This window comes from Mauremys mutica, chromosome 21, assembly GCF_020497125.1.
Source record: "Mauremys mutica isolate MM-2020 ecotype Southern chromosome 21, ASM2049712v1, whole genome shotgun sequence".
Taxonomy (NCBI): domain Eukaryota; kingdom Metazoa; phylum Chordata; order Testudines; family Geoemydidae; genus Mauremys; species Mauremys mutica.
This window is the reverse complement of record NC_059092.1, coordinates 19,983,827-20,011,123: the sequence shown is the minus strand read 5'-3', so window position 1 is coordinate 20,011,123 and position 27,297 is coordinate 19,983,827. Positions and strand designations below refer to the sequence as shown.

Genomic DNA, 27,297 nt, shown 5'->3' with positions numbered 1-27,297 from the left:
CCAGAAAGATTTCTTCGGTTAACTCATTCTGTTCTTTTTCCTTCCCTGCTTGGCTTCTTTTAATCTGTGAATCCTGTGTCAGAACACCCAGCTGTTGCAGCTCATACCGGAGAAGCATAACGATTTTCTCGGCATTGTCCCAGGCTTAGACCAGCCAGGCTCCTGCCAAAACAACTTACTTGCTTGTAGGTCCGAACGACCTCCGGGGCCACGGCACGAGCCTCTGCCTGTGCCGTGCACTCCAACGTCTTCCCGTCCAGGGCTCGCTTCCAGCGGAGCACCTCCTCGTCCTGGGCCCGAAGGGTGGTTAGGAGGAGCCTCCCCAGCTCCCCCTCTTTTCTTAATAAGTGAGTCAGTGCAGCAGGGGAGATTCTTTCCTCCTGTCGGTTCATGATGTGCAATAAAAGCTTCTGTGTTATCTTTTCTTCAGCTGATACAGCGGTACTCATAACTTAGCCAGCCGTTTACTTATGAGCTCAAACGCGCCTCTCTCGGACGCCCAGGAGCCGCTATTCCACGGTACCTCCTGCCGGCTGTAATCCCCGCTTTTTCACTTCCCGGCGAACGATCCAAACTGTGTGAATCGCATCACGTCGGGGTCACCATTTGTTGCGTTGCATGTGGGCCGGATAAAGCACAACAACCAATATGATTGCAAGCTGAATCATTTATTAAGTACAATGCAATATATTATATAGGCTTCTCCATATTAGCAAACGTCAGACACACCAACATCACATTGCTGCTGATTGGTTCTTTGTCTGATTCACACGCTTTTCACACACATGGCCCTTTGCTTACTGGTTTCCCATTTCCCATGCAATTCATCTGATTTATGAACTTGTTTATCACCTTGAAACCGATCCCAGCTAGGCCACCTGGCGTCTGCCTCCCTCTGGCAGTTCCCTACTTTCTCACAACAACTTTATCTCACCCCACTGTCCTTGATGTCCGCTGCCGTAACTTTCCACCAAGGCAGCATAGGGATGATGCAATCCCACACGGCACGCAGGGGAACTCCCTGCCCCAGCTCACCCCTGCCCCGCCTCCTCCCTGAACACACCGTGGCTGCTTCACTTCTCCCACCTCCCAGGCTTGCGGCGCCAATCAGCTTAGACGTCACAAGCCTGGGAGGTGGGAGAAATGAAGCAGTGATGGCGTGCTCGGGGTGGAGGCAGAGCAGGGGTGAGCTGTGGCGGGGGGGGGGCACCTCAGGGCAGAGGGGGGGAGCTACCATGGGGGGGCACCTCAGGGTCGGGGGGGAACTTCTGCGGGGGGGGCCCTCGGGGCAGGGGCTCGGGGACAGGGGGGAGCGCAAGGTGGAAGTTTCACGTAGGGCGCAAAACATCCTTGCACCGGCCCTGCCTTCGTGCATGCTCACTCTTGTGAGATCTTTCCCCAAACCCTCCCCGCCCACATCTTGAATATTGCATGCAGATCTGGTCACCCCATCTCAAAAAAGATATATTGGAATTGGAAAAGGTTTAGAAAAGGGCAACAAAAATGCTTAGAGGTATGGAATGACTGCCATATGAGGGGAGATTAATAAGACTGGGACTTTTCAGCTTGGAAAAGAGACGACTAAGGGGGAATATAATAGAGATCTACAAAATCTTGAATGGTGTGAATAAGGTAGTGTTATTTATTCCTTCTCATAACACAAGAACTAGGGGTCACCAAATGAAATTAATAGGCACCAGGTTTCAAACAAACAAAAGGAAGTGTTTCTTCACACAATGCATATTCAACCTGTAGAACTCTTTGTTCAAGGATGTTGTGAAGGCCAAGACTATAATAGGGTTCAAAAAATAACTAGATGAGTTCATGGAGGATAGGTCTATCAATGGCTATTAGCCAGGATGGGCAGGGATGGTGTCCCTAGCCTCTGTTTGCTGGAAGCTGGAGTGGGCGACAGGGGATGGATCACTTGATGATTATCTGTTCTGTTCATTCACTCTGGGACACCTGGCATTGGACACTGTCAGAAGACGGGATACTGGGCTAGATGGACTTTTGATCTGACCCAGGATGGCCATTCTTATGTAAAAGAACCTCAGAGTGTGCGACCAGCATCAAATAGCAAGAGTTTAAAATGCATAGTGATCCCATTTCACCATGCATTCTTATGAAACAGGTGGCACAAATACTAATTACTGTCTGCATTGGGATACATTTTTTCATTGGAAATGTAGTTGACGGGTATCTTTTTAAAAAAAATAATCGTTTTATGACCGTCATGTTTGTAACTTGTTCTAAAGGCATAAAAACTAGTGGGCAGCTCTGAAACGTATTCACCATCACAGGAAGCGTATTGCAAGGCCCAACTCGCCTGAGCCCTAATTCCATGTCATAGCCAAAGGCGATGGTGTGAAACAAATGCAGCGCATCATGTCATCAGAGACTGTACCATTCACAGGGCTCTGTAGAAGTCTTCCACTCTTACTGGCAGCATAGTCAGGATAGCAAAAATATGAGACTTTGGTTTTCTGGACAGCAATGTGGTTAAGTAAATGAGACTTCTCAGCTGTGATAGAGCCCTGGGATCCTGCATGACCGCTGCCAGTAGGGTTACTGTGCAGGCCTCAGATCTTGATACCTCATCTGTAAAATGGTCCTAGTCCTTGCTTGGTAATAAGGGCTGTGAGCAATTAACATGAACCACTCAGACAGGCGAGACTTGGGTCCCCAGGCAGCCTTGGGTCCTCCGTGCCAGGCTGCAGCGATAGCCGCAGTACATATCCAGATGTGTTTATTTTCTCTCTCATTTTGTGATTTCTCCTCCATTTCTGTTAAACAGCGAATAAAAGAGCGATGACCTGAATTGGCTTTCTGAGGCCTGGTCTACACTAGGACTTTAATTTGAATTTAGCAGCGTTAATTCGAATTAACCGTGCACCCGTCCATACCAGGAAGCCATTTAATTTGACATAGAGGGCTCTTTAGTTTGAATTCTGTACTCCTCCCCGACGAGGGGAGTAGCGCTAAATTCGACATGGCTATGTCGAATTAGGCTATGTGTGGACGGAAATCGACCTTAGTAGCTCCGGGAGCTATCCCACAGTGCACCACTCTGTTGACGCTCTGGACAGCAGTCCGAGCTTGGATGTTCTGACCAGCCACACAGGAAATGCCCAGGGAAAATTTGACACGCTCCGGTGCCTTGTGGATGTTCTGCAGGACCGCAGGCAGGAGGACAGAGCCCCCCTGCACTATATCTACACCAGCCCTCCCCCGCCACAAAGTCCCAACCCCCCCTCACCCAAAGTAACAAGAAGGAGGGGCGACAGGGGCCGTGAAAACTGTCACTGCACCCCTGCAGAGTGCACAAATACAAGAAGGCTCTCATTCCCTAAATGTTGAGAAGTCCTTCCCTTCCTGGGCTCACCGAAGCCCCAATCTCAGTTTCATCCCCTAACTGTGTAGTTGATTATTAAACTGTGAAGTTGATTATTAAAAGTAGTTTGCTGTTAATTACTATTTCCATCAAGTTTTTCTACAGAAGACTGTCTGTGAAGGGAGGGGGGGAAGGGGGTTGTTAATTGCACAGGACAGTCACCTTTACCAGGGTACAGACACGGGGGCAGGATCAACAGCAGGTCACACACACAGTGCAGTCAGTAGGCACCCTGGTCGGTATGAGAGGTGTTTTCCATGTTCTGTGTGGGTGGGGGGTACGTGACTTTGTGGCATGGGAGGGCGGTTACAGAACTTATGCAGCGGTCCTTGTCCCGGACCACAGAGCCACGCAGCAGGGGAATCTGTAACCGTCCTCCCCCGCAACAAGGTCACGTAGCCCCCGCACACAGAGTCCCGACAAGGAGGGATGGCAGGCTCCGTTGAAACAACCAGTCCGGCACTGCAGACCGCTCTAGGAGCAGGAGCCTATCATTCCTCGAGTGTAGAAGCGGTGTTAACATCACTGCACACCCTACCCACCACAGTCTGCGTCCCTGTTTCAACCCTTTAAAACGAATTCATTAATAAAGAAAACGTTGTTTAAGTAACAATGTTCCATTAACTTTATTTTTAAACGTGTGTTGGAAGGGGGGAAACGTGGTGAACGGGGTATGTAACCGCAGAAGAACGTCAACAGTAACTGAAGCAGGGGCAGGTTCAGCTTCTCTGTAAAGAAACTGAACAGTCACAGGTCACGCTGCTCGCTGAGGAACCTAGTTTTCAAAGCCTCCCGGATGCACAGCGCTTCCCGCTAGGCTCTTCTAATTGCACGGCTGTCTGGCTGAGCATAATCAGCAGCCAGGCAATTTGTCTCAACCTCCCATCCCGCCATAAAGGTCTCCCAGAGATTGTGGAGCACACAGCAAGCTGCAATAACAATGGGGATATTGGTTTCGCTGAGATCCGAGCGAGTCAGTAAGCTCCTCCATCTCCCCTTGAGATGTCTGAAAGCACGTTGAATGATGACAGTTACCCAAGACCACCCTCGAAACATTTCCCCCCCCAGCATGCATTGTGGGGAAATCCCAGAATTCCAATGGGCAGCGGGGACTGCGGGAACTGTGGGATAGCTTCCTACAGTGCACCGCTTCCAATGTCGACGCTTGCCCCTTTAGTGTGGACTCACAAAGTCGAATTAGTGTCCTTAGTGTGGACACACAAATTCGACTTTGTAAGGTCGATTCCGCAAATTCGAATTAAGTTAAATCGAACTAATCTGGTAGTATAGATATACCCTGAGCAACAAGCATGGACCTCCCCTTAGACTTTCAGTGAGGCTCCGGGCTTGTCTATATGGTCAATTCTCCAGTGCCAAGCTGGGGTGTGACTCTACAGTCACTAGCCTGACACACACTGTTGGTCTGCAGCCTGTTACCATGCACCAACCCACTCTTGTTCAAAGTGGAGTAGATCGAGCCCTTAGGCTTCCAGTGGCTGAGTCACTTTTGAAAATGGGACTTACGCCTAGCAACGCCTAAATACTGTTAAAAATCTCAACCTTCCTGCCTTGGAGAGAGATTGGACTCTGACCTTGGGAGAGCCAGGGGCAGGGTACTAATTGGGAAGAACGTGTAGGTTGCAATCTTCTTCCTTAAAGAAGATTTGCAAATCACCTGAGAGGTACAGAGTCTGGTTAGAAGAACTTTGGGGGGGGGGGCGTTGTATAAAAGGAGCTGTAGATTTTAAAGAGTAAAAGAGAGACAAGCATTTAGAAAGATGGCAAAGACCAAAAATATTTTATTAACCTTTGAGTTGTGATTTTTAGTATAAACAATCAAAAGACATTTGAAATCCAAAACTGTATAATTCCCCTTGAGTATATTTTGGACCATAGAAAAGTTAATACAATTTTAAATTAAAAGAATAAAAACATTCTTATACGCAGTGCTGTACCCTTGGTATAAAAAGATCTTTCAGAAAATGTATCATAGGTTTCTTTTGAAATCCTTGCTCTAGTAGTTCCATTTACATTTTTTGGACTTTTTTGAAGGAAACACAATAACCTGGGTTCAGACAAACAACCACTTCTCTCCCCTGATGGGTGAAGACAGACTATAAACACTGCTCTCCCCTGATGGGTGAAGACAAACTATAAACACTGCTCTCCCCTGATGGGTGAAGAAGACATTTTTACATTGGGTCTGTAATTCAAAAGAGAGAGAGGGCTGTTAGTGCTGAGTTACGCAGAAAAAACAGCAAATAGGGCAGAAAGACCATACTGCTACCTTCCCTACTGATCTTCCGTGCCCCCATCCACCCAGGTTTCAGCAAAACATCTGATAGTTTGACAAAATTCCGTTTGAAAAATTAGTTTGAATTTGGCATAGATTAAAAAAACTCCACACTCCTGTAGACTAAAAACTGGGAGAATGAGAAGTTAATGATATGAGGGGCTGTGTCTAGCGGCTACGAGGTCTGATGTTACAACCAGTCACTTTAAACAGCTTCATATCATGATCTGGAGAAGGGTGTAAACACTAATTTGATTTGCAGATACCACTAAACTGGGAGGGCTGAACCATGTAAACAGAAATAACCCCAAGGGACCAGTGTGGGCAGGAAGTAACAATAGAGAACGCCACTTCGAAAAATGCAAAGTAGGCATCTGGGGAGTAAATAAATCAAATATTCCATGGGAGCCACTGGCTTCCCTAGCACAGGGAGGCACTGGCCATCTTTAACTTAGGGCCAAAGATGTAGTTAGGCACCTTGGAAAATCCCACTAGTTATCTAACTCCCACTGATGTCAATGGCACTATTCCTGAGGGCACGTACTACCCAGTGCAACTAAGGGGTCCAGAAATGGGCCCTATGTCAGGATCTCACAAGCTGTTTCTCAGAGAAAGGAACATACTGAGATGCCTTAACAGCATTTTTTTTAAAAAGAGTTCTTGTCTGTCTATTTAACAGAGCAACCTTTGTATTTTTCAGGTGACCTGTTCTCAAAGATCAAGTGTTACTTTTCCAGAGTGTTAGATGCACTTTTTAAAAAATAATGTTATGCTGTTTCTGTAGTGAGTGAGAATCAGTACAGAATTGACCTTGTATGTGACCGATTTGGAAGTCACCAATATATTTCTAACTAGGCAGAAAACCGTAAAACTCAGTTTTTTGAGGGCTGGCATAAAAGTATGAGTGTTTCCAGCGGCTAAGCATATTACTGTATTAACTATTAAGCGTATTAACACCAATAGTCATTGAAAAAGTCAGTCTAACCCTAAACGTTTATCTACTTTAGGACATTTTCAATATTACTCTGTTATTAGACAACATGTTACAGCTAAAATAGGGGGTGTCACATATGCAGAGACTGTGGTACACAGGAGTATAAGAGGCTACATGTAAATCTAGGGTTGCAGAAAAGATAGAATATGATATTGTATTTGCAAAATACAGTAGTACTTGATGTGGTTAATGACTGTATCAATGTATATGCACAATGGGAGCAGAGTTAAGGTTGCACAGGCAACTGGCACTTCCTCACTTAAGCGCTTAACTGTGTAACCTTAGTGACATTCTCCTAACATGGGTCCATCTCCAGGATTTTAAAATTCCACTTCCAAAACACCTGTAAGAAACTTGTGTTTGTTCTATAATCCTGAGCTGTTTGGCTGGGTGCCCTCTGAATGCTGACATTCTTCTCTGAAACTACCAGAATCCAGCTGGCTTGACTGAGGGTTGTGAGCTGCTGAGAACACTTAGTCTATATTCCGTCTGACGCTCCTGGTCTAACCTGGGTGTGCCGGGATGCTGGGAGAGTGGGCACTGCCTGAAGATCTACAGGGAGCTTTGGGGCATTTTGCAGGAGAAGGGGCCTACTTAGGGGGACCAGATCTCCTGATTTTATAAGGACAATCCTGATTTTGGGGGCTTTTTCGTATATAGGCACCTTTTACCCCCCACCCCGTCCTAACTTTTTACATTTGCTGTCTGGCCACCCTAGGCCTACTTAGCTGAGTTTCTCACCCGCACTGGAGCAGGGGCCCTGCTGCTGTATCAGAATTCAGGAACTCTACCAGTCAGACACCTTTTCCATTTGTGGCTCCAAAGCCAGTTAGCAGCCAATGAAACATTTCAAAGCCCGCAGGAGACTTTACAGCCACTTGGATTTTCAGGTTCCTAAGCTCTGTCATCGAGCTGTGCTCCCATAGAGTTTAGCAGCACCTCAAGTTTTAAGAACTCACCCTCCTACTGAGCTGATTTTACTAGGCCCTCGGTTCCGGAAACTGATTTGTAGCAGTCACTGGACTAAGATGTTTAGGGGCATTGCTGGCATATGATGGCGTATATTACATTGGTGGACGTGCAGGTGAATGAACCGGTGATGGTGTGGCTGATGGTGTGGCTGATCTGGTTAGGTCCTGTGATGGTGTCGCTGATGGTGTCCTCGCCCACAGACAACCTGCCAACCTGAAGCATATTCTCACCAGTAACTGCACACTGCACCATAGTAACTCTAACTCAGGAACCAATCCATGCAACAAACCTCAATGCCAACTCTGCCCACATATCTACATCAGCGACACCATCACAGGACCTAACCAGATCAGCCTGCACGTCCACCAATGTAATATAAGCCATCATATGCCAGCAATGCCCCTCTGCTATGTACATCGGCCAAACTGGACAGTCTCTACGGAAAAGGATAAATGGACACAAATCAGATATTAGGAATGGCAATATACAAAAACCTGTAGGAGAACACTTCAACATCCTTGGCCACACAATAGCAGATCTTAAGGTGGCCATCCTGCAGCAAAAAAACTTCAGGACCAGACTTCAGAGAGAAACTGCTGAGCTTCAGTTCATCTGCAAATTTGACACCATCAGCTCAGGATTAAACAAAGACTGTGAATGGCTTGCCAACTACAAAACCAGTTTCTCCTCTCTTGGTTTTCACACCTCAGCTGCTAGATGAGGGCCTCATCCTCCCTGATTGAACTAAACTCGTTATCTCTAGCCTGCTTCTTGCTTGCTTATATATACCTGCCCCTGGAAATTTCCACTACTTGCATCCGACGAAGTGGGTATTCACCCACGAAAGCTCATGCTCCAAAACGTCTGTTTGTTTATAAGGTGCCACAAGACTCTTTGCTGCTTTTACAGATCCAGACTAACATGGCTACCCCTCTGATGTTTGTCTATAGTTGACAGTGGATTTTTTCTAATTTTCTGAGTGCTCAGTCTTGCAAAAAACTTGTTTTGGGTATAAACCAAAGCTGCAGAATTTCAGTCTGAAAGGTGAAAGTTTCAGAAACATGGGTGCCTGTGCACATGGGTGTATAAAGGTGCAACCTTATCTTAGTAGACAATGCTGCTACACCTATAATGCCAGTATATAAATCAGGGGTAGACTCTCTCCTGAAATACTGTGTTCAGGTTCAGCCAGGCCATCTGAAGGATAGAGAAGAAAAAGGCCACAGAAGAGCAACAAAAACCTTCAGAGGCCTGGAAGGATTAGGAGGTAAAAAAGAGGTGACATGGTAAAAGTATCTCGAGTGACTAATAGCCCAGAGAACATCAGACCCTCCTATTTACCCTCTCAGAAATACAAGAACCAGGGGAAACCCAAGGAAATTAAAATACAACAAAATTTAGACTAACAAAGACTTGTTTTTACACAACACAAAACCAACCTGTGGGACTCTATGCCACAAGATATCATGGAGATTGAGAATGTATTAGGACTTCTTTTAAAAACAGACATTTATATAGATAATAGCTGCATTTACACTAGTTACACTAAAAGTGTATATGGGATGAATCAACCCGTGTCTGCCAGGAATTAGGAAAACACTTTCCCAGTGAGGAATGATGGTTTTTGGCCATTCCTCTGAAGCATCTGGGACTGGCCTCTGTCACAAACAGGACGGTGGCCTAGATGGGCCCCAAGTCATCGCCAGCCTGGCCATTCCTATGTTTCAGTGGTGTAACTGTGTGGCTGGACAACATGGCAGGGGCCAAGCAATGCTGGAACGGTGATAAACCTGGCCGTGAGGCCAGCATAGCCATAGCTATCAGGGGAAGAACCTGGAGATGGCTGAAGCAAGAGCTACGGCGAGAAGAACATTTTAGATGCTTCTGCTGTAAGTGAAGCATCTAAATGCTCCAGGCTATTGGAGATGCCCTGAAAAGTGTGTGTGTTTTCGGGAAGGCCCACCCAAGACTGCCCGAGCAGCATTGGAGAAGGATCCAGTGTCTCTGTTGCACTGACAAAGTGGTCGGGAACACCACGGTCTCTAGCACATGCTTGAGAAGGAAGGGAAATGTTGGGAGGTGGGTGGGAAGGTGGGGGGTCAGACATACTCCCTAGCTGTTGAAGGCTGTGATTGCCTATAGTGCTGCTGTCCTCTCCTCTCCTCGGTGGGTGTGGGGCAGGAGCAGCACAGGAAGGAGCCTCCCAGCATCGTCAGGCTGCCAGCCGCCCAGCCAACAAACAAGGCGGAACCAAATTCATACCTAGTGTGTGAGAGAAAAGAGACGGTGGAAACAAGGGAGAGGGGGAGGGACTGATGCTCAACCCCTCTGTCGGGGGCTGGGAGGGAAAGGGACCCCATGCCCACACACCGACACATCACCCAGACTCCCCACATGGGCACATATGTAGAATGTGGCCCTCTCTCTATTGGGAGAAACACTTTCATCCCTTGAGGCTGATGGAGCACTGGGCATTACAGAGAGGAAGACAGGCCAGCAGGAGCGCCGCCAGCTTTTTTGCCGCCCTTGGCAGTGGAAGGTCCTGCCCCCGAAATGCTGCCCCCAACAGAGGTGGCGGAAGGTCCTGCCCCCAAAATACCGCTGACGACCGGGGCGGCCGAAGATCTGACCACCGCAGTCGCCACCCCCCAAATGTTAGTGCCCTAGGCAACCACCTAGGTCACCTAATGGGTTGCGCCGGCCCTGCAGGCCAGGCAGATTCCAGAGCCAGCGCCCGGACAGAACTCAGTGGATCACTGATGGACTGATTTCAATAACGTCTGGAGGTGGGGGAGGGAACCGGGCGTATTCAACGTTTTCACACATCACAAATCCCAAGCAATTTGAGGGGGAAGGGGAAGAGACCCGCCTGATCCCCTGCTGTATGATTCCCCAGGCGGGAGTGGTGTTGACAGCACAGGCAGTGACCTGGATGGCAAACTAAGGAAATTCACAGCTGATATTAGATCAGGGAGAGCTGCGAACCCCAGTGAGGACAGAGAGGGAGACGCTGCAGAGAACAGCAACCAAAGATCCCATCCCGGGAAAGACAGCTAACCCATCCAGGGAAATAGCAGCTGAAACTTGGATCCAGTGAGTGACAGAAAAAGGACCATTCATGCTTCCTAGGTCCAAGGGAGAATCAGGGCAGTGGCTCTGGCAGGAGGTTGCTGCTGGTAGAACAGGGGCTTGTTTGACAAAGTGACTGAGTCTCCTCGAGAATGTATGGGGGCATATTGGCAGGGGGCTGGCACTGCTGGGGCATGAACAGAGGGACAATAGCACCAGAGGAAAATGTAGGGTCATGTACGTACCCAGCCACGGGCTGGCTCTGGCAGGAAAGGACAGGGCAATGCAGGGGATGATGCCGTGTGTACTGTTTCTTTAAATTTGCATCAGGAGGCTAGAGAGGCATGGGGCTGAGGCAAATGGGCACCAGATGGCACCACGGGCAGGGGCACCAGGCTCTGAATACAATGCCCGTGGCTGGGTACCTTTGTCACATTGCCACTAATGAGCTAAAACACAAGGAAAATGGCTTCCACCTAAACAGCCCATTTATTTAAAGGCGCTTACCGGGCATTAACTGGAGTGTTGGGGTTGAAGAATTCATAGGTCACCTGTGTTGCATACCATGAAACAGCTGTTAAGGTGCACAGACCTGGGAATATACAACAAGAACCAAAGAATCAGCATCCGGAGGCCTCTTGGGGATGTTTTTCCACCATCGACTTTACAATTTAATACAGTAATTCGCTTTTAAAAGCTATTTGAGCCCTTTAATATTCTATTCTTCATATCCTCTGTGGCTAAGACGTTCCAGTGGTAACACTAAATTGGACTCTTAGGGCTCGTCTATGGACAACCATGACCCAAAATGACAACACTGGTTTCATTCACACCTTTTGTTATTTCGGTGAAAGTTGGTACGTGGACCCATCACTGCACATGGAATATGAGGCAGGCAGGAACTTTCCAATAAAGGGCTAAAACCATCACCAGATTGCTTAGAAACAAGGAAGCAGATTCTAAGAGGCAGCTAGCCAGACAGGAGTAACAGGTAGTTAAACAGGACTAAAATATGCTTTCAGTTTACATACGTGAATAAGAACATAAGAACGGCCATACTGAGTCAGACCAAAGCCCAGTGTCCTGTCTTCCAACAGTGGCCAATGCCAGGTGCTTCAGCAGGAATGAATACAACAGGTGATCATCAAGTGATCCATCCCCTGTCGCCCATTCCCAGTTTCTGGCAAACAGAGGCTAAGGACACCATCCCTGCCCATCCTGGCTAATAGCCATTGATGGACCTGTCCTCCATGAATTTATCTAGTTCTTCTTTGAACTGAAATCAGCTGAGTTACTCCATGTGGAACTGGGACCAGAATTTGGGCTGCCATTTTTAAGAGACAAGATCCCTTTGAAGCAGGAATAAATATAAGGTGCAAAACTGTCAAATTAGTTCTCTTTCCTGTTGCAAAATGGCTCTAAACAAAGAGGATCCCAGACTAGAAGAAGGTGGTTTGTCCTTCCTGTTCTTAGGGACAGCTTTATAACCTTGGGAAAGAAGTGAATCTTTTCCAGACTGGATTCAGAACAGGACTGAGCACAGATTTGGACTCTGCAGGCATGGCAGAATATTCATTCTAAGAACACCTGGACCTTTGCTGAAATTGTTAATGGGAAATCATCAATTATAAGGGATGTTTCTAGTGGGTTCCCACTGGGACCCGTTCTTGGACCAATGCTATTCACTTTCTTTATCAATGATCTGGAAGAAAAATGAGGTTTGCAGATGACACAAAGGTTGGTGGGTTGGTAAATAATAGCAAGAATGGGTCAATGATATAGACCACTCTGATCGCTTGGTAAACTGGGTGCCATTAAACAACAGCATTTAATACAGCCAAAGGCAAAAATCACACATCTGGGAAACAAGAATGTAGGTCAGACTTCTATGGTTGGGGAATTGTGTCCTGGAAAGCAGAGACTCAAAGTGGGTTATGGTGGGTAACTGGAGCTAAAAGGGCTAACATAATCCTTGGATATAGAAACAGAAGAACATAAAGCATGAGTAGGAGGAGTTATTACCACTGTATGGGGCAGGAAAGAGACCATTAATGGGCATTGTCCAGTTCTGGTATCCTGTTGTGATAATTGGGCCTACATATTTACCCTAATTGCGAGTTCAACTGTAAGAAGTGAGTGTAGGTGCGTCAGATGTCACCATAACCTGTAACAACAAATGTTGACGGGAAAAAGTAAGGGAAGTTATTTTCAGTAAAGAATCTTATAAACAGGTGCAAGAAAACCAGACAGAGACTGAATTAATCCAAACAAAAAGGACTCCAGATGTAACCCATTAGTTGAGATCATGCCTGGTAGACAAGAAAATCTGGGTCTGAAAATTAATGAACCAAAATTGGTGTGTCAGAAACCAGATCTGATTGGTGGAAGAAATAATGAGCGGATAGGCTATTCTGCCCACCACTCACATTTTTTTCCTTACAAAGACTTTGCGGGGGATGGGGGGAAAGAACAAGATGGAGCTACTAAAGCAAGCTTCACCATCATGGCTGCCACCCTATCATCTCCTGGGACCTCCGACCTAATCCTGAAAGATGTCCTGACCTGACTGGGCCAGAGAGAGGGACCCAGACAACACTGCCACCTCTACTGGCTCCAGGTGAATCCCAAACACCACCTAGGATGAAATGGGATCAGACTTTAACAACAACAACCCAACACTGGTCCTGCAGCAGCATCCAGCCTGGTCTCAGGTATCATTTCTTATTACCTAGACATGGATGGTTCAATTATTCTAGGTTCTAGGTTCTGTACAAACATATAACAAAGAGGTGGTCCTGCCCCAAAGAACTTTCAATCCAAGTTACACATTCGTAGCCAGGGGCCTCATCCGTACATAAATCGGGGATGGAATTAACTTTACTAATTCTCCATCTTGCACTGAACACTTTCAATCAACAAGCAGGATCACTGGTGGCAGAAGATGCTATTTTCTTGAGGGAGAACCCATGACAAAGCCAAAAGAACCAAGATGAAACATCCCAGCATTGGCTGGCATCAGCCCATTTCAGCGCTGGGCCTCCCCAAGAACACCTTAACTGAGAGGCAGGTCTGATGCACCTGTGCTAAACGGCTGTGGCTAAATGGGTTTTCAGCTGAGCCAGCTTGCCTTGGAGAAGCCAACTGGCTCCATTAGACACAAGTGCCACTTATCTAAACCCCACCCCCTTGTCTTACAGTCTTCCACATCTCCCCGAGTTAAAACAAGAGGCCCCCTTTTAGAACCGCTGGGTGGGCTGAATAGGTGGATTTCAGATCCCTGAGGCCACACTGCTATACCCACCTGTGCTCAGAAGTTGCATCTACAGGCATAGCATCTACTAGAAATAGAGGAAGATGTTTATTAACCCTCTGCCTGCGATCACACTCTCTCTCCCAAGGGAAATAACTCACATCGACTTTGAGGCTACCTGCCCATTCAGAAAGTGTGACAAGTCATCAGATCCCCTGCCCCATGGTAGTGCTAACCAATATTACAGCAGACAAGTTCAGACTATCATCAAATCTGGCAGGAGTTTGTGGGTACAGGGAGCCCTGGACTTTGGCTTACCTGCTATGAGGAAAAGGACGCCACCGGCCACAGCAATCCGGCTTTTGACAACAGGGTTCTCGTCCCCCACTTTGGTACATTTCATTCCCACCACGCTGACAATGACCCCCACAAAGCCCATGAGGATAGAAACCACCATGAGTGCCCGGGAGGTCTGGAGGTGAACTGCAAAGCAAGAAAAGTGCAAGTCACTGGTGCTGCAGAGCAGATTAACCATGCAAAGAACCAGAGCCAGAGAAGAGAAGGAGCATCACTGATCAACAAGACCAGAACCCCAGGGAATAACCGTGCCTCCAATTCTCTCACCTCCTAAGTCCCTGCACTGGTGAGTGCAACTATTTGCGTCCCTAGGTAGCAGTTCTGAGGTGCCCAGCAGTCCTTCCTGGGGCCATATTGCCGTGTGGCATCTAAAGAGCCATCCCCCGATGTAAGCAGAGTAAGGATGGTGACATCTGGTGGTGAAGTATGGGGAGTGTGGAAAGGAATTTGAGGTATTTGCATGGGCACACCCACTCCACCTAGTACAGACCACGGCAGCCTGGGATGGTCATTTTGACGGCTCTGGGATCCCCAATTTCTTTGATTATTGGGGCAGGAGGAATAAAGTGTTGGCACCCTAATTATGTGAATGAGGAACTATGAGACTGCGTTATGACAGAGATGGCTCACTATCCATTAAGTAGCACTTGCTAGACAAGGGACATGGGTGCCAAAAGCCAGTGAATTGAGAGAGGTTGGGGACTGGTGTGTGTACCTGATGGTATGGGTGATCTTTTGAGGGCCTGGAACACCAATTGTACATCCTCCTCTCTCCACTGTTAAAGAGCAGAGCTAATTTTGAATCCTTTAGGAATCCTGCTGCTGACCTGAATTCATGTTGGGCCAATGGTGCACTAGCACCAGGTCTCCCCTACTACAAACTGAAATCACTAAGAGCTGAAATCACTAAAAGAGCTAACTCTTACTGAGCTGAGATCACTGAGTGCTGTGTTAACTAGTGGGGGAGCCTGAAGATCTATTGCTAAGTGGCTGGCAGAGCGGAGCAGTTTGCAGCATGTTAGAGCAGCCCATGGAACAGTGAGCAGTGTGGAGCGGTTTGCAGGGATGGCTGAAGCGGCTCACGGGTTGGCTGGAGGAGCGGCACAGCTGGTGGAGTGGAGCCAGTCGTGGTGAAGGCTGCAGCAGAACGCCACGGAGAGGTGGGGCAGTTGGCCCCGGCCCACGTAAGGTGCCCCTTAACACCCTGTGTGTGGCCCCCTCATTTCCACCCAGGCTGGGGGGGTAAAACACTGCAGATAAACTTTGGAACTCTAGGGTGGCACTGACCAGAGACAGAGACTTTGGGGTTGTTGGACTTTGGGGTGATTGGACTTAAGACCCTAAGGGGGAAAGGACAGTGCCAAACGTACTTGGAGGTGGGTTTTTTGCTTATGGTTTGTGTATAATCCTGTTTGTGGTGTCTCTCCAACGTGATGCTGCATTGTTTCCCTCCTTTATTAAAAGGATTTTGCTACACTCGGACTCTGTGCTTGCGAGTGGGGAAGTATTGCCTCCTAGAGGCGCCCGGGGGTGGTGGTGGTATGTAATTGTCCCAGGTCACTGGGTGGGGGCTTGAGCCAGTTTTGCATTGTGTTATTGAAACGGAACCCCTGGATACTGAACCCGGCCCTTGTTGCTGCCAACTCAGAGGGGCAGAAGGGTTACACCTAGGTTTGCTGCTTTGTGGCACTGAGGAGCCATTCTGCACCAGCGGTAACATCATGGCCCATCCTGGAGCTGTTCTCCGATGATCAGGTCACTTCACAAACACCGGGATCCTCTTCCTTACCAGCCACGCTGCTCTCTGGAGTCCAGAATTCAACCCCTGACTAATCAAGCTCCAAGCCCAAAGGGGGGGCTTTGGAGGCTGAGAGGGAGGATTTAGCCTCAGGCATTGTGACCAGATGCAGTTCCCTCTCCTCTCCTCTCCAAGGGTGGCTCCAGTACTGGAACACTGCAGACAGGCCCCCATCCCACATCAGAGCACAGACACGTCGATCAAACTCCTCAGTCTTCTAAAGACACCTGAGCTGATTTCTTTCACAACAAGTGCAGCCTTCATTGAGAGTGTGTTTCCTCTTTAGTGCAACCTTCATTGGGAGTGTGTTTCCTCTGCCCTCCCTTTCCCCCGCTCTGTGTCGCTGGATGGTTTTCAGGGGGATTTTTCCATTTTATTTGATAATAGTTGGTGTTACAGAGTGTCGGGGACTCAGGGCCCTGCACCCCTCTTCACCGTGACTCTCAGCCAGCCAGTAAAACGGAAGGTTTATTGGACAATAGGAATGCAGTCTACAGCAGAGCTTGTAGGCACAACCAGGACCCCTCAATCAAGTCCTTCTGGGGGTTCAGGGAGCTTAGACCCCAGCTTGGGGTTCCCTGCGTTGCACCACCCAGCCCCAAACTGAAACTAAAAACTCCTCCAGCAGCTTTCTCCCCCCTCCCCTCTCCTCCTCCTCTCCTTTGTTCAGTCTCCCGGGCAGAAGGTGTCACTTCTCCCAACCCCCCTCCTGGCTCAGGTTACAGCTCAGGTAGCTTCCTTCTCAATGCAACTCCCCTGCAACATTCCCAGGTCAAATCCGCCCCGCTCCCTGCTCCGTCACAGTTGAGTATTGGGTGGAGCCCCCATGCAGGAGGAGAAAGACGACTTTCCTAATGTATTATCCCTTATTCCCTTCCATTCTCCCCCTTTCTGTGTCGACAGCCCATTCATTACACTGCCCCGTTACATGCAGGGTGAGGATCAGTGGGACCACTTCTGTCCTAGGAGCATCTGCTAGTCTGGAGTGGTAAATGTTTACTAGAAACCTGCAGTTAGCAAACACACACACACTGGCATGGGGCAGGATTGGGACGCCCACTTCTCAGTAACATTAAAGTCAGTTACGTGTCTAAATCCCCTAAGCAGCTTTGAAAATCTCCGTTAGAAAGGCAGAATTAAGCCTTAGGCTGCAGCCATCTTGGAATACAAAAGCCCCTGAACTTGCGTAGTGTGACCCGACCCCGGCCATCTTCCAGCCCCGTATTCACAAGGGCTTGGCAGGGGCGGAGGTGTAGAAAAGGCTGTTCTCGGACAGGGCAGCAGAAGCCTTGCTCCGGGTTTGTCCAGACACTAACAGTATCCTGCAAGCCCAACACCCATTGCTTTAGCCCCTGTTGATTTTAACACCTATAAAGCGGGATCAATTTTCAACCCTGCCTGAGAAAGGGCAGGAGGGCATCACGAGCCGCAAATGTGTCCTATAAAATAGGTAATGAAGGACAGCGCTGATTGGTGGGGCAGGAACTGAGTTAAGGCTGGAAGGGGGGGACACTCGCTCCAAGTACTTTCTGTCCACTTGTGAACTCAGAAAAGATGGACACAAGAAATGTCTTAAAACAACGAGAAATGCCTAAGTTTGGGGCATGGGCCATGGTCTTCACGGGACATTCTGTGAGACGTGGGCAAGGGGCAGGGCAACAGCTTTGGCTGTAGATTCCGGGACACTCCTAGGCACCAGGTCACCACCACAAGAGCAAGAACATCCGGCAGCTGAACGAGCTCAAGCCGAAGCATGAATGTCTCCCATGGGCTGCTCATTTGCTTGTTGGTTGCAAGGCCCGTTTTCTACGTGCGGGGCGGGGAAAGGAGCCTGGGATGTGATGTGAACCCAAGAATGCAGCACGGAGCTGGGAGACCAAGACCCCCCCGGCCGGGTTTGAAAGAAGAAGGCTGCAGGACATGGTGATGTGATGTGGGGACACAACAAAGTCCTGGTCGCTGTTGCCCGGAGCCCAATGCCCGAGCTGCTCCGGGGCGTTCTTGGAAAGAGGAGCCACTTCCGCTCGCCAGAGCTCAGCCTGGGGTCTAACACTGGCCTGAACCCATCCCGGGGCAGCATCCTATCCTGCAGTCCGAAAACCGGGTTGGAAAATCCCGCTCCGGGGCAAAAGCGAGCGACCAGGTGAACCCTTGTCCGAGGGGGGGAAGCAACATTTTGTGTCCGTTGAGTTCCCATTTGATGAAGTGACCCCTGTGTTCAGTGGCACAATGGACGCTGACAAGCGGGATGTGTGAACCACACCCCGGGGAGAGCTCTGCTGGGCTCTGACTGCAGTTCCCTCCCCTTGGCTGAGTATTAATATGGCTCCTGTAAAGTACAACCTGCCCCCGCCCTTTGTGGCCTGTTTTCACCCACTCACCTTCTGGTCTCGCTTTGTAGCAGGCTGTGGATGCCCTGTACAGACAAAGGAAGGAGACCCCAGGCAAGGGATGCGAGTTACCAGGATACGAAAAGAATGTGCAGCCTCGCTCCTCTCCTGCAAACTAAACTAATCTCACTTCCCAGCTGGCTGCAAATCTCCAGCAGCTCCTATAGCAGGGGCAGGCAGGATTTGTTGGGTATTTTTAAGCCCAGGCTTGTGTTAGGGACTCAGGAATAATTAGTTTCAATTCTTCTCGTTTAAACAAATAGCTCTTTTCCATTTTAAATCTGGCATCTCACTGGCTCCTAGGAGGGTCAGCACTTTCCCCCACTAAGCGACTGCTTTGGCCCAAACGGAGCTGTTCGTTCTGTGCAGAGCCATAACTAGGTATTTTTGCACCCAAGGCAAGAATATAAAATTGTGCTCTCCCCCAGGGCCGGCTCTTCGTGGCAATTCGGCAGCAGGTCCCTCAGTCCCTTTTGGAGGAATGGGCCTGTCGTCGAATTGCCACCGAAGAATGGATGAAGTGGCAGCAGTAGAGCCTGTGATTTTGGGGGGGTCGAACTCATGATTTTTGACTGCTTGGGCTGGTAATGTTGCTTCTAAGATGGTCTTTGGTTCTCATCCAGTTCCAATCCAGAGAGGGACTCACAGGTTAAGAGAGGAGGGAGGTGCTGGATATCAGCAGTGGCCACTAGGGATCAGCATGTGTCCTGAGAATGCTGGGAGTTCAGGTCTGCAGGGCCGGATCAGGGGTGACAGGTTTGTAGAAATTTTGGTGGTGCCCAGAACCCGCCTCCACTCAAACTCCACCTCCCCCACCTGCCCAAGGCTCTGGGAGGGAGTTTGGGTGGGGGAGGAGGTCTGGGGTGCAGGCCCTAGGCTGGGGCAGGGGATTGGGGTGCAGGCTCTGGGAAGGAGTTTGGGGGATGGGAGGAGGTGCAGAGGGAGGGGGTGCAGGTTCTGTGAGGGAGTTTGGGGATGGGAGGGGTGCAGAGAGATGGGGTGCAGGGGTGAGGGCTGTGGGTTGTGGCTGCAGATGAGGGGTTTGGAGTGTGGGAGGGACTCAGGGTGAGAGTAGGGGTGTGAGGGGTGAGGGCTCTGGCTGGGACTCAGGATGAGGTGTTTGGGGTGCTGGAGGGACTCAGGGCTTGGGCAGAGGGTTGAGGGTGTGGTGGGGGAGTGAAAGCTCTGACTGGGCTCTGGGGTGGGGCTGGGGATGAGTTTGGGGTGCAGGCAGGCTGCTCCAGGACAGGGGCCAGAGAGGAGGACTCCTCCCAGCCCTTTCCCTGCTGGCAACAGCAAGCTCTGGGGGAGGATCCCCCCTTTCCTGCCCCCCAGCAGCACACTCACCCCCACCACTGTCACTACATGTGCTCCTAGGGCCCCTCTCAGGTCCAGGAATCTCCCTCACTTCCCCCGTGATGGGTGCCGGGGGGCACTGCGTAAGCCTCCTCCCCTGCTGTTGCCCGACTGTAGTCTCACTGGGGGTGGAGGATGGGGCTGCCTCCTTGCCCAGCATGGGGCAGGAGCGGTGACTGTGGGCGGGGGGGGGGGGCTGTGCTGCTGGAGGGTCCCATTGGAAAATGAAAGGGTCTGAGGGGGAAGGGCAGACTCAGAGTCAGTCTGCTCTGGCAGTGAGATGGGGGGCACTAGGACCTGCAGCAGCAGTTGCTGCAGGAAGGCAGCATGAAGCTGCAGGGGAGAGACAGGGGGACTCTGCTCCGGGGCCAGGAAGGCAGGGGGGGGACAGGGGGGAGGCACAGGGGGGCGGCAGGTGGGGGGGGGAGATCACCCAGGTTATAAATATCTCCGTGCCAGCGGCTTTTTTTTTTCTTTGCCGCTTTCTGCGCCCCTCGGCTTTGTGCACCCGAGGCAAGTGCCTCACTCGCCGCCCTCGTTACGGCGCTGGTTCAGTGAGTAGCAGATTCCCTCCGGGCCTCTGTCTGCCAAAGAGCTCGGGCGCAGGGGGTCAGACGCGGCCTCTGTCTTCTCCAAAAGAGCAAGTGCCTGAACCTGCTGGGACCTGAGAGAGGCTCCCAGGCTCCTCGCCCGCAGCAGCTCCCTTCTAGGGCCACCAAAGGCACTTTCAGCCCAGACACAGCACAGAGGGAGGGGGCAGAGCCCGGGTGCAAAGGGACAGCGAGCAGAGGAGACATGGAGCGTGGAGTGTAAAAGAGGCGCTAGGGCGGGGTAGGAAGGACGTTCCTGTTCACAAGAACTCACTAGTGACATTACAGAGGCAGGGAAGTGTTGAGGGAACCAAAGGAAGCTTTGAAAGGAGTAAAGGGTAACAGTGGATAACTTTTCAGTGTTGTAACGTGTAATTAACTCCCCCCAGAGCACAAGCAACTCCCCCCTTTCCTTGCAGGCTGGGGGCTTGGCTACCCTGAATGCTGCTGCGGCACGCAGAGCTGCAGCTGTGCCGTGTGGACCCTCCCTACACCACCAGGAGGTGCCTCCCGTCAGATGAGCCACCTTCCGCCAGGCGGTGGTGAGGTGGACTGAAGAATTCTTCCTTCGATCTAGCACTGTCTATGGGCTTGGCTACACTTGCAAGTTGCAGCGCTGGTAGAGGCTTTCCAGCGCTGCAATTAGTAACCGTCCACACCTGCAAGGCACATCCAGCGCTGCAACTCCCTGGCTGCAGCGCTGGCTGTACACCTGGCCAGGTTGGGGTGTAGCGATTGCAGCGCTGGTGATCCAGCGCTGCTCATCAAGTGTGGACACACACCAGCGCTTTTATAGGCCTCCAGGGAATAAGGAGATATCCCAGAATGCTTTTAACTAAATTACTCCCTTTGTTTTGTTATGCAGCCTGTCTTTGTTTTGTTGTGAACCTCCGGAGCTCCGTTTCTACCGGAGCTGCTTATCAGCTCCTGTTTGCTGTGATCAATCTGTGAACAATCAAATGAGATCCTCCTCCCTGTTGTGAACAGCTCTGTGGAGCTCCTCGGTTGCCGCTGCTGCTATCTAAAAAACAAACAGAGCTCCTGTTTGCTGTGATCATCTGTCTGGCTGTAAACAATCAAATGAGAGGCAGGCAGGGAAACAGCGGGGAGTCGTGTTGCCTGCAGGCTGTTTGCAATTAAGAGTTAAGACTAAGGAGTCGGAAAAATGTTCTGATTTTTCAAGTCAGGAAGCTAACACACAGTGTTGGCTCCAAAAATCCTCTCTCTCTCTCTCTCCCTGCTCCCTGTCACACTAGACCCCACTCCACCCGCCTCTTTTGAAAAGCACGTTGTGGCCACTTGAATGCTGGGATAGCTGCCCATAATGCATCATTCCCAACAGCGCTGGAAATGCTGCAAATGTGGCCACACACCAGCGCTGGTAGCTGTGAGTGTGGCCACACACCAGCGCTGCTCCTACACAGCTGGATGACCAGTGCTGCAAACTACCAGCGCTGCAAACCGTAAGTGTAGCCAAACCCTATACCACGGTTAGGCCGCCATAGCCACATCTCTGGGGTGTGGCTTTACACAGCCATGCCGTTGTAAATCTCCAGCAGAGACCGGCCGTAGGATGCTGGGGCCGAAGCACAAAACCCAGCCTGTGCCAGAGGCGAGAGGTCAGGTGCTTTCTGGACTAGAACAAAGTCCGGAGCGAGGCCGAGGCACTCAGGGCCGGTGCAGCCATTTAGGCAGTCGCCTACGGTACTGGGATTTGGGCACTGAGATTTGGGGGGTGCCATTTTCTTCAGCAGCGATCGCAGAGGCCGGTCTGTGGCCGCTCCGGTTGCCACCAGCATTTAGGTGGAGGGAGCTGGGGCAGGGGAGCGCGGGGAGGGCCGCCTTCAGCAAGTAAGGGGGGGGGCGGCATGCAGGGGAACTCCCCGCCCCAGCTCAGCTTAGGTGCTGCAAGCCTGGGAGGCTGGAGAAGTGAAGCAGCGACAGCGTGCTCGGGGTGCTCTGTGTGGAGCAGGGGTGAGCTGGGGCGGGGGGGGGGGGATGCCTCAGGGCAGGGGGGGGAGCTGCCACAAGGGGGGCGCCTCAGGGCAGAGGGGGGGAGCTGCCGCGGGGGGGCGCCTCAGGGCAGAGGGGGGGAGCTGCCACGGGGGGGCGCCTCAGGGCAGAGGGGGGGAGCTGCCGCGGGGGGGGGGCGGGGACGGAAGGTGAAAGTTTCGCCTAGGGCGGAAACATCCTTGCACCAGCCCTGGAGGCACGGGAGCTTTTCGCTTCCCTGCTTCAGGGGCTGATCTGCAGGGCCGCCCAGAGGATTCAGGGGGCCTGGGGCAAAGCAATTTTGGGGGCCCCTTCCATAAAAAAAATAGCAATACTATATTCTCGTGGGGGCCCCTACGGGGCCTGGGCAAATTGCCCCACTTGCTCCCCGCCAGGGGTGGCCCTGGGAAAAATAAACCTTCCGCATCTCGGCACAAACCCAGTTTTGAGAAAACTTCTTTACAAAGTATCACTGGTTCTCAGCATCAGCTAGTGCTAAAAAAGGCACTAAAGCTCATTAAAAGGGTTGGACAAATATTTTCCATCAAAACTTTTTTTGGATTGAAAACTAGGGGTTTTTAAAAAGCAGAAAAAAATCATGGACAATGTCTGCTTTCCTTCAAAATTTGTTGTGTTTTTTTTAATTGAAAAGCTGAAATTAGTCTGCCAAAACCTGAATATGGTTTGGGGTTTCAGAAATGTGTGGCCAAATATTTGCTGCTTACTGTGTTTGAGTGTTTAAAGAAACACTAAAAAATTCTGCTTAAAAAAATCCAAAACTTTTGAACCACCTCAGCTTGTGACCAAACGCCTGAGCCCATCCAGTCAGAGATTGTTCCAAGTTTCTGATACTCTGCTGGCTTCCTTGACTCATATGTGTCTCCATAACTTTGGGTTCATTTAGGTTAGAACATAAGAACAGCCATACTGGGTCAAACCAAAGGCCATCCTGCCCAGTATCCTGTCTACTGCCAAGTGCCCCAGAGGGAGTGAACCTAACAGGTAATGATCAAGTGATCTCTCCCCTGCCATCCATCTCCACCCTCTGACAAACAGAGGCTAGGGACACCATTCGTTACCCATTCGTTACCCATCCTGGCTAATAGCCATTAACGGACTTAACCTCCATACATTTATGTTTCCTAGAGACTGGCTCCATGTGGTCCCTCACAAACTGGAGACGGTTACTGTGGGTTTGTCTTTAGTATCACTTATGCACATACTCCATGAACTGAGCATTTGAGCTAGTTCCAGAATCTGGGATGAACCTATGTTGTGAAAACTGACATGCTCAAAATAGCACATGCATGTGAATGGACACAGGGTGCTAAAATTAAATTAACTCAGGGGTTCTCAAACTGGGGGTCGGGACCCCTCAGGGGGTCACAAGGTTATTACTGGGGGTTGCGAGCTGTCAGCCTCCACCTCAAACCCCGCTTTGTCTCCAGTATTTATAATAGTGTTAAATATATAAAAAAGTGTTTTCAATGTATGAGGGAGGTGTGTGTCACACTCAGAGGTTTGCTATGTGAAAGGGGTCACTAGGACAAAAAAGTTTGAGAACCACTGAATTAACCCCTCTGAAGCCTCAGGGAATGCAGGGGAGGGAGGGGGTCTCCCTTGGTAGGGTCGGGAAGGAGGTAGGTGGTGTAGGATATTGCTCTTCTCATGTGATCCCTCCCCCAGTGGCTAATTTTAAATGAAGCTACTACCCTCCCCTGACATGAATCTCCCTGTGGCACTGAAATTAAACATAGACTATAATGTGGCATTTGAGAAGTGAAAGGGATGGTAGCCCTAATGGAAAAGCTAACAGCTTGGCTCTTCTGCAAGCCTCAAACTGCAGAATGAGCTTTAGGGTAGGGAAGGCTGTTCCTCCCAAGCAGCCTGGCCCTGCCCCCTGACTCCCCCACTTCCTGCCCCCCAACTGCACGCCACCCTCAGAATCCTCAACCCATCCTGCTCCTTGTCCCCCCACCGTCCCCCAGAGACCCCACCCCTTCTTCCTGTCCGCCCCAACCCCTATCCACCCCCCTGCTGAGTCCTGACAGACACCCAGCACGCCCACGATCCAACCCTCCATTCCCTGTCCCCTGACCGCCCCCCCCACCTCTGCACCTTCCCTATCCCCTGACTGTCCCCGGGACTTCCTGCCCCTTAGCCAACCCCCCTCCACACCAGCCCCAGCACCCCGCTCACCCGGAGCCTTAGCGCGTCGTATGCAGCAGTGTCCCGGAACAGCAGCGCAGCATGGCTCCGGCAGGGCTCCCGAGCTCCGCCCCGCTCAGAGCCACGTGGTAAGGGGGCGGGGCTGCGAGCTCCAGGCCGAGTGGAGGAAGCCCAGGCCCCCCTGGAGCTCGCAGCCCCGCCCCTTACCACGTGGCTCTGAACGGGGCGGAGCTCGGGAGCCCTGCCGGAGCCATGCCTCACTCATTCTTTTGGGGGCCCCTGCGGAGCCCGGGGCCTGGGGCAAATTGCCCCCTTTGCCCCCCCCCTCTGGGCGGCCCTGCTGATCTGGGCACCAGCTACATTTTGTGTCCGTCAGTCCCAAGATTTCTTCGGGGCCTGCGGTGAGTGCAGATGACAGGGGAGATTTGGCATTTGAGCTCTGCCAGGCAGGTATGACAAGGGGAAGGTTGGGGGGGGGTCCCTGCTCCTGGCTGTGCCATAGGCTCCATGTGTTACCTTGAGCAAGTCCCTTAGGTCCAGGGGGCTCAAAGGTGTTTAGGCACCTAACTCCCCCGGTGGGACTTTTGGGCTCTGGGCCTGTTTCCCGTCTGTACCCTGGGGATAACTGCCCTGCCCCGCCCCCCAGGGGTGTTGTGAGGACAAACCCATTACAGGGGCGGTGCCGGGACGCTGCAGAGATGGGGGCAATACAGGCACATGTCAATCTACCCCCCCCCCCATTCCCTACGCCGCCGGGGGACCTGTCCCCTTGGCTTCCTCCAGCCAGGGCCGGCTTTAGGAAGTGTGGGGCCCAATTCGAACAGTTTCGACGGGGCCCCGGCAGGGATGACTATACATTAAAAAACAAAAACAAAAAAAAACGTAAAACACACGTGGGGCTTGTACTCACCGGGCGGTGCTCCAAGTCTTTGGCGGCACTTCGGCGGTAGGTCCTTCACTCGCTCCAGGTCTTCGGTGGCACTGAAGGACCTGCCGCCGAAGTGCCGCTGAAGACCCAGAGCAAGTGAAGGACCCACCCCTGAAGTGCCACTGAAGACCCAGAGCGCCGCCACGTGAGTAAAAATTAAAAAGGCACCTCTAGCCAGGGAAGAGATTCTCACTGGGCACGGGGCCCTCTTAGGCGCGGGGCCCGATTCAGGGGAATTGGTGGAATTGGCCTAAAGCCGGCCCTGCCTCCAGCTGCTTCAGGGTCAGGCTCCCAGGTGCTGTGCTTCCCCCGGATGACAACCCCTTGCTCGGGGGCTTCTCTCCAGGGCAGGGGGCGCACAGCAGGGACCCGGCACCCAGGGCCAGTCCCGCCCTGGCAGTGAACTGCAGGGGCCTGCCGCAGCCACCGGCCAAGCAACCGAGCTCCCGCCCCGGCCTGGCAGGTCCAGAAAGGGCCCCCGCGCTCCCAGCCGCGCCCCCACCTGCCCGCGGGCTCTGAGCGGCGCTGGCCCGGCCCAGCAGCGCCCCACGGGCAGAGCCAGCAGCGCCCCGCTCCCCGCCGGCAGGACTGTATAGCGCCCGGTCCCGTTCGCCCCGGGGCTCCCGCCGGACCCCTGCCCGCTCCAGCTCGCTGCCCCCGGTGGCCGGAACACGATGTCCCGCGGGAGCGGCCCGACACGGAGCCTGGGCTGCATCGAGCCCCCCTTCTCCCGGAGCGCCCCCAGGCTCCAGCCCCCCTTCCCCGTGCCCCCCGGCTCCCTCCCAACCCTTGTCCCGCTCCCCGGGGCTCCCGCCCCCCTTCCCCCGGCTCCCGCCCGGCCCTTGTCCCGCTCCCCGGCGCTCCCGCCCGGCCCTTGCCCCGCACCCCCCGGTTCCCGCCCCCCTTCCCGCGGCTCCCACCCGGCCCTTGCCCCGCTCCCCCGGGCTCCCGCCTGGCCCTTGCCCGGCCCAGCGGGGACGCACCGTCCAGCGAGAGCAGCGAGTCGTGCAGCTTGCACTGGACCTGGCCGGTGCTCTGCGAGGCGCAGCTCATCCACAGCCCCTCGTACAGCCCCACGGCCGTGATGATCGCGTCCCCCGCGTACGAGCTCTGCTTCCACTGGGGCAGCGCCGCGCTGCAGATGGTGCCGACCCAGCCGCCCAGCGCCAGGAAATAGCCCAGCAGCTGCAAGCCCGCGTTGGCCATGGCGGCTCCCTCGGGCACTGGGCGCCGGAGCCCAGGGGCAGGCGGCTCCGTGCTCCCTGCCCAGCCCCGCGCTGCGCGGAGCCCCCGACCGCCCCGATGGGGGCGGGCAGCAGAGCGACGGTGCCAGGGGGCCGCCCCCGCAGGGCAGGAGCCGGCCGGCGCTGCCCGCACCGCCCCGAACCGGCCGCGGGGCTCTGAGTGGCGGGGGCCCGGCCCGGCCCGGCCCTGGGGCGGTCAGCGGCTCTGCAACCTGGGTGGGAGCTCCCCGGCCCGCCTCCCCGGCTGGGGCGCAGGGGAGGGGGCGCTGGGTCCTTCCTGGACTGTGAAAGGGGGGAACTAAACAGGAGCTGGATGCCGGAGCCACCTGCCCCCGCCCTGGGCCGGGGCTGCCGGGGGACCCCGCGGGAATGGGCCGTGATCGGCCCCTGCCTGCCGGTGCTCCAGGTGCTGGTGCTGCCGGAGCTCAGCCGGCAGCCTGGGGCAGCGGTTCCCTTCCGCACCACAGCCCGGTGTGGGGAGGAGGAGGGAAGGAGCGTGTG

General features: G+C 52.2%; 1 protein-coding gene across 1 annotated transcript; it reads right to left on the bottom strand.

Moving 5' to 3' along the window:
* Window positions 1-5,269: 5,269 nt before the first annotated feature.
* CLDN19 (claudin 19) lies at window positions 5,270-26,772 on the bottom strand. The gene is made up of 6 exons (XM_044995908.1): window positions 26,536-26,772; window positions 14,291-14,455; window positions 11,230-11,314; window positions 9,763-9,915; window positions 5,565-5,597; window positions 5,270-5,527 (listed from the first exon to the last, which is right to left on the bottom strand). The coding sequence occupies exons 1-6, from the start codon at window positions 26,756-26,758 to the stop codon at window positions 5,509-5,511; spliced, it is 678 nt and encodes a 225-aa protein (XP_044851843.1). The 5' UTR covers window positions 26,759-26,772; the 3' UTR covers window positions 5,270-5,508.
* Between the last annotated feature and the right edge of the window lie 525 nt (window positions 26,773-27,297).

Bases quoted from the DNA above. Each gene is read 5' to 3' on its own strand.
- CLDN19 (XM_044995908.1), bottom strand. From the start codon at position 26,758: ATGGCCAACGCGGGCTTGCAGCTGCTGGGCTATTTCCTGGCGCTGGGC. The intron at 11,315-14,290 runs GTAAGCCAAAGT...GTATATTCCCAG, and splicing joins CGTCCTTTTCCTCATAGCAG to GTCTGTGCACCTTAACAGCT. The intron at 5,598-9,762 runs GTATGTCTGACC...TTTGAATTACAG, and splicing joins CAGCCTTCAACAGCTAGGGA to ACCCAATGTAAAAATGTCTT.